Source organism: Mugil cephalus, chromosome 8 (genome assembly GCF_022458985.1).
Source record: "Mugil cephalus isolate CIBA_MC_2020 chromosome 8, CIBA_Mcephalus_1.1, whole genome shotgun sequence".
NCBI classification, from domain to species: domain Eukaryota; kingdom Metazoa; phylum Chordata; class Actinopteri; order Mugiliformes; family Mugilidae; genus Mugil; species Mugil cephalus.
Genome location: NC_061777.1, coordinates 6,849,702 through 6,855,742, shown reverse-complemented (window position 1 = coordinate 6,855,742; position 6,041 = coordinate 6,849,702). Strand labels below are relative to the sequence as shown.

Here is a 6,041-nt window from a genome sequence, read left to right as displayed (position 1 = left end):
AAATGCATTTAACTTTAAATGGTCATTTTGTACGAGTATCTCATTTAATATTTGTGCTGTAGATTTTTATAGCCTTTTATAGTCTGGTTTAAAAATGTTCAAGGTCTGTTTTAGATTTATTTTAGATATGTGTAGAAACATCAGGAAGTTAAATCTGTGTCGTCCGCGGGCCTATAGCTCCACCTGTAACAGTTTCCCAGGTAACTAGCCATGTGTTTATGCGGGTGAGGGCCGCGTGGTATCCGCGCGCCGCGTCGCTTTAATGAGGAGCTGCTGTGGCGCTAAGTGAGCCGAACGGCGCGAGCGGGCGCACGTTCTCGCCACCTGCCACTTCCATATGCCCTCACACCTCGAGCTCGGGCTCGAGCCTGGAGCTGCGTGACAGGTGCTTTCTATGACACGCGACCGCCGGAACACCATTATAGCAGGCTGACATGCAACCCGTTAATCCCCATCATTACAGTAAACACTACATTAAAAAAAAAAAAAAATAATAAAAGAAGCTGGATTTTGTTTAATTTTATTAACTTCGTTTTTACCCTTTAAACCCATCTTCCATAATGCGCCTTTTAAAAAAGTAACTGGGCTTATTGGGCTTTGAGAAGACGTTTCGCCACTCGTCCGAGAAGCTTCTTCAGTAAGGGACTGTTGGGAAGTTTCAGGTTTAAACAGGAAACTCTGTGGATAAAAACCCATCAGAAACTTGCTTAACCAAAAACTATTGCACCAGCTTCATGCACAAACACTAAAAAACATGATGTCATACTTAATAACAATATCAATACACTAAAAACATCGTTTGATTAGTGCAAATGTTTTTTTTCAATTTGGTCTTTTTTAATCTTTGCACCGGATGCTTTAATATTTTCTCCTAATGTGTTGCTTAACAAAATGCAAACGGCTTATATTACGTTTAAGTAATGATTGTATTTGCCTTCAAGCATCAGCCCACAGATCTGCTCCTTAGGCAAATGAAATAAAAGATTTCACATTTATTTTCTCCACACTCTTTCCCGCGCCACTCCGTGCGGCTCGCAGCCTCCCTTCTAGGTTTGGCTTTAGTCACCTTAGAAACTCATTGTGTCCGTGTTTTCCCCTTCCCCTCCCGCAATTGCTCCCCCGCAGTTTGGCGGTAGCTTAACCGGTCGAATGTGTCACAACCAGCTCAAACAAAGCTTCACCCCTTTGCGCCTCGCTCCCGCCGCCGCCGCCGGTCAGTGACAGACTGGTTTGTTTGCAGGAGAAGTGGCTGGAGGTTCGGCGGCCGGGTGTCGACCTGAGCTGCCGCGAAAGTCTGTGCGGTTATAGGAGGGGCTGAGGTTTGACGTGAAGTGTCCTGAGTGATTTATGTTGGCAGCAGGAAATGAATTAAATGACCAACGGTGGTCAAAGCTTTGGTCAGAGACCTTTGTGCTCATATAAGGACTGGATGATAGATAGATAGATAGATAGATAGATAGATAGATAGATAGATAGATAGATAGATAGATCAGAACATTAAAACCACAACATTAAAAGGAGAAGTAAATAACACTGTAACAATTCAGTGTTCTGCTGGGAAACTTTTGGACCTGGCATTTATGTGGATGTTACAAAGGCATGTTGCTTAGACTTATATCTTAACTTCCCTTGTCCCACATCCAAAGGCCCTAACTGTGATAGATTTTGTTCTATCAAAAAAGATGTCACTTCAGTGCTGCAACTTCAAGTGAAGAGTCTATTTCACTTTCATGTTCTATTCATATGCGTCGCTGAAAGTTTTGGTGGCAGCGTCAGGACTGTAAACTGGCTTCTTGCAGCCAAAGGCGCTGCGGCGTTGCCTTCACTGCTCTAGAGTAAACAGAGTCTGGAAGTTTAAACAGGTGCCTGACCTGAGATTTGACATTGTCCTGTGCATCAGCTTAAGACCACGACAGAGGCTGGAGGTAGATTGCACTGCAGATACCCAAGGGTCAGAGGGTCACGTCCTCTTTAGATAAATGTATCCAATCATGTTGTTTTACTTTCCCCTGATGCTTTTTCTTATCTAAAGGTTTAAACTCTGACTCACTGTGTAAGGTATAATGAAACCCAAATTCTACTGGGAATCCAGTTTATGTGACAAAACGTGTCAGCAGGCTGCTTCAGGAGGCTGATAAATGATGCAAACTTCCAAAAAGGATGCAAACAAGGATGTTGGCCGCATTGCATCACGACCCGTGCCCTTTTGCAGACCACACAGTCACTCAGACGGAGACAAAGGGGAAGGAAGTCCGACCTTATTGGGGCAGGTCACGGGGTTAAATTTGTTTCGCTGCTCAAACAAAGAAAGTTCACTTCTTTCCTTTCGCTTAAATGTCACAAAGATCATTTTCATAATAACAAATCAGTGCAAAAAAGTCTTTTTAAAACACTTTTATTTCCAAACTTGTTACAATTTTTACATATTTCAAGACAAAACTATGCAGTTTTATGCCAAAATAAACAGGGCATGTAAACAGAAACACAATGTAAACAGCAGCTTGGGCAGTATTATTTCCTTTGTCATGCGCCACCTTTGACTGATTAGCTTACAAGCTACCTGAGGAAGACATCATTTAATCATTTACAGATATCACCGTTGAATATTAGTTAAGCATTTACCATTGCTGCCCACCCACACTTCCCCCTAGTTCCTTCCGCATGTATGTCTTTTTACCATATTATTAATCAGAACCACACAAGGGTTCCAGCTTAACGCGCTAGTATTTGATTTCAGCTCTGGTTGGGGACCCAGCGAAAGCGATATCCACCTTGCTGCGTCCTCGAGGTGAAGGCATGTCCATGAGGGAAGACTTGAGTCCGTATGGTGCAGTGTTCTCTGATAGAGGTCCTGAAAGATGAAACGCTCTCTTCAGCTTCCGCTCCAGCGGCCGTCGCGCTGCTGTCTTTGGATATAGACATATGTAGGCCCGAGAATGTGCCGCGCATGCGTACGGTCTCTGGTTCCTGCTGCAGACCAGTCCCAGCAGTGTTGCTGTGCAGGACAGCGTTGCAGCGTGTGCTGACGTCCCTCAGCATGTCCTCCACCGAGTCAACCGAGGACTCTGTTTCATACCCTTCATCCAGTCGCTGCCGCTTACAGGGACTCAGAGAGGCTTTAGCGGCGCAAGGCCTCACGGGTTCTCTTATATTTGGATCTCTGACTGTCATCAGTTTCTGAAAGGAAAAGGTAGAACGGAAATACGTGTTAGATATAAATTATGACAGCCTAAGTAAAACGGATAATGCATCCGTGATGAAGCTGTGTGTGAGTATGTGGCCGGTCATGGACTTACTTCTAACACTGAGGCCAGGTGCTTTGCTCGACTGGCCAGCTGCCTGAGGTGAAGGTTTCTCCTCTCAAGGGAGTCGATTTCTTCCTGTTGACTGTGAAGAGTCTCGTGGAGCTGCAGACGCACAAAGCAAAATCTGTTCAGTCATCCAGTTCGGTCCTGAACGATCCCTGTGATCATCGCATTTATTTCACCATAATTATTCCGAGTGCGAACCACTAAACCTAGCGATTCACTCTTTTATCCCATGTCTGCAGTGTACACCTTATGAACCAAACAGGACTAAGACCGAGTTAGTGACGGAAGCGTCATTTTATACATATAAGACACACTGTACTACCATGCACTGATGATAATTCTCTCAGCAAGGTTTTACCTGTTTGTTGGCCTCTATTGAATGCTCCAAAGCCCTGACATGACACTCTGTGACGCCCTTCCAGGGAGCTCCATCCTGGGCTGAGGGCTTGCCTGTTTCTGTGGATGAGTTAACCAGACTGTCTTCAGGAGAGAAGTCCCGCTGAGGGGTGAGGGGAGGTATGACACATCCCTGAAAGGGCACCAGTTCACCTGGAGACAGGCTGCTCTCCAGGGTGGCAGGAGACTCTGACAGGGGAGACAAACAACCAGGCATCAGGTCAGCAATATATTAAAGAACCCCCTCCCCAAGCTGTTGATAGTAATGTTATAATGTTAGTGGCAGCTGAATGAAGGTCAGTTTCTCACCTGCCATAAAATCCAGGGCATAGTCTCCAAAGTCTTGGTCATCTGCATCAGATCCATTCACCTGTTTACAAAGAAAAACTGACAGTTAACACGCTTACCAAGGCATCTTAAATAATCAGGCGACAGAGACGACATAACTCTACCTGGAATTCCCACCAGGGCCAATAAGGGCAATGCGGCTTTATAGCAGAGAATGTGGTCATTTTACTTAAAGTGTCGTCGCGTTATGAGTTAAGAGCGCACGGCGATCTGTGCCAAAGAGGCAGTTTGAGGAGAAATCTTGTGACGTCCGACCAATTAAGTGGCTTGCTTGTCATGAGTAAACTCCGATGCCATTCGCGCAGGATTTCAGCACAGCGTGTCAAACATTAACAGAACTGGGAGCGATGCAGCGCTGCAGATGTGCCACTATGTAACATCTTTGTCAGGTCCGTGCAGTTTACCAAAAAAAAAAGAAAAAAAAAGAAATACGCTGCTTTATGCATTTCTTTTACGACTCACCTGAGAGCCCAGAGAGTCTCTGTCCTGTCTCACCACAGCCGCACAGTCTTCCAAATCATCCCATGCAATTGTTGAGAAGGCTGTGACAAACGATCAGTGTTAGTGATAATGTATTTATTAACACATATTTTTATACTTTTTACGCACTGACGTAGCGCATTAAGTTTATGCATGGTATCACACCTTGTTCAATGATGCGAGGGAGCTCGACATACACAGTAACAGGACTGCTGCTTCTTGGCATCAGCATTCTATCCTGCAAGCAGAAAGTATTTTTCTTTATAAGTTATCCAACCACACAGAGCTGTGTTCAGAATAACTGTAACGAGAAACGTTTTCATACCCTGTTGTTTACTGCAACTCTCCTTCCTCGTTGGCCGATTTGGTTGGAGCAAAGCACGCCAAACGCCTTTCTGTCCCTCTGCATCTCCATCACTTCAGCTCCGTGCGCAGAATTGAAGGGACATGATTTGTTTGAGAGCTCATATAGTCGACATTCTCCCGGTCTGTGCGTCTCCGTGCCGCGGTTTCGCGCCTTTAACCCAATCAAATGCACTTGTTCGGTCTCCAGGGAGAGCGAGCGTCCTCGGAGATCAAATTGGTGCAGACTAACGGTTTTCTGGTCTGAAGTGTAAAACTGGTACCGCGCATAACGGCGCCATACAGCAGGTGCTCTCCGCTAAAGACCTGCCCTCCCCTTCGCCTACGGCCAAATACTCCTTGAGACAGAAAGGCATGCTTGTCGTTGCTTTTCTCCATTTATGTCCACATTTTATTACTATAAAACGCAACTATGTGGCCTCCAGAGAACGAAACAGCTGATGGAAGAGCAACTTCACCAACCTCTCCATTTTATATCTGTTTATTAATAATGCATACATTTTAAGTTATTAGGACTACATCCTGCCTTTATTTCTCAGAGCGAGTTCATGGCCAGAGCAGTGTGCGTAATTTCTATCCAGCCGTGCGTAAAAATGTCCACTTAAAACACTTAAAAGGCTGTTGCCACATTTAGAGTGAAGTGGAAAAGGAAAGGGGGGTAATTGCAGCAGACAGCTCGGTAAACACTGGTGACAAATGCCTCTAGTAAACAAACACGAGTAAGTCTAGTTGGTCCTTAACGCTGAATGCACCTGTGTGGTCGACACTGTGTCAGCAGGTCGAGCTGCCACGCGTAATGGATTAGCAGATAAAGCTCCTCAATTGCTCAGACTGCGTTGGCACAGTCAGGTTTCAAATGATACAGCCACGGTAAACACAAAACGACAGGGTGCTGACCTTGAGGCAAACAAGCGCAATAGCTATAAGATGCAAGAATGAGTGCTCAGAATAGTATTTATTTCTCATCCTCATATTTACTGCACTTTCTCACCACTTATTGTGGAGTGGTTTATTAGATTTCTGTTAATTTAAAATGATAGATGTGCTATATGCTTGAATGAACCTATATTCTAGCCTCAATAAACGCATGATTTAAGCTAAAGAGAACATGAGGATTCTTGTTTGTTCTGTTTGATCGCAGAG

At 44.7% G+C, this 6,041-nt stretch overlaps 1 protein-coding gene across 1 annotated transcript; it reads right to left on the bottom strand.

The window, feature by feature from the left end:
* Positions 1-2,426: 2,426 nt before the first annotated feature.
* Positions 2,427-5,051, bottom strand: LOC125012537 (multicilin). The gene is made up of 7 exons (XM_047592526.1): positions 4,861-5,051; positions 4,701-4,773; positions 4,518-4,597; positions 4,017-4,077; positions 3,670-3,896; positions 3,297-3,407; positions 2,427-3,177 (listed from the first exon to the last, which is right to left on the bottom strand). Exons 1-7 carry the CDS (start codon positions 4,948-4,950, stop codon positions 2,734-2,736), a joined length of 1,086 nt encoding a protein of 361 aa, XP_047448482.1. The 5' UTR covers positions 4,951-5,051; the 3' UTR covers positions 2,427-2,733.
* Positions 5,052-6,041: the final 990 nt, after the last annotated feature.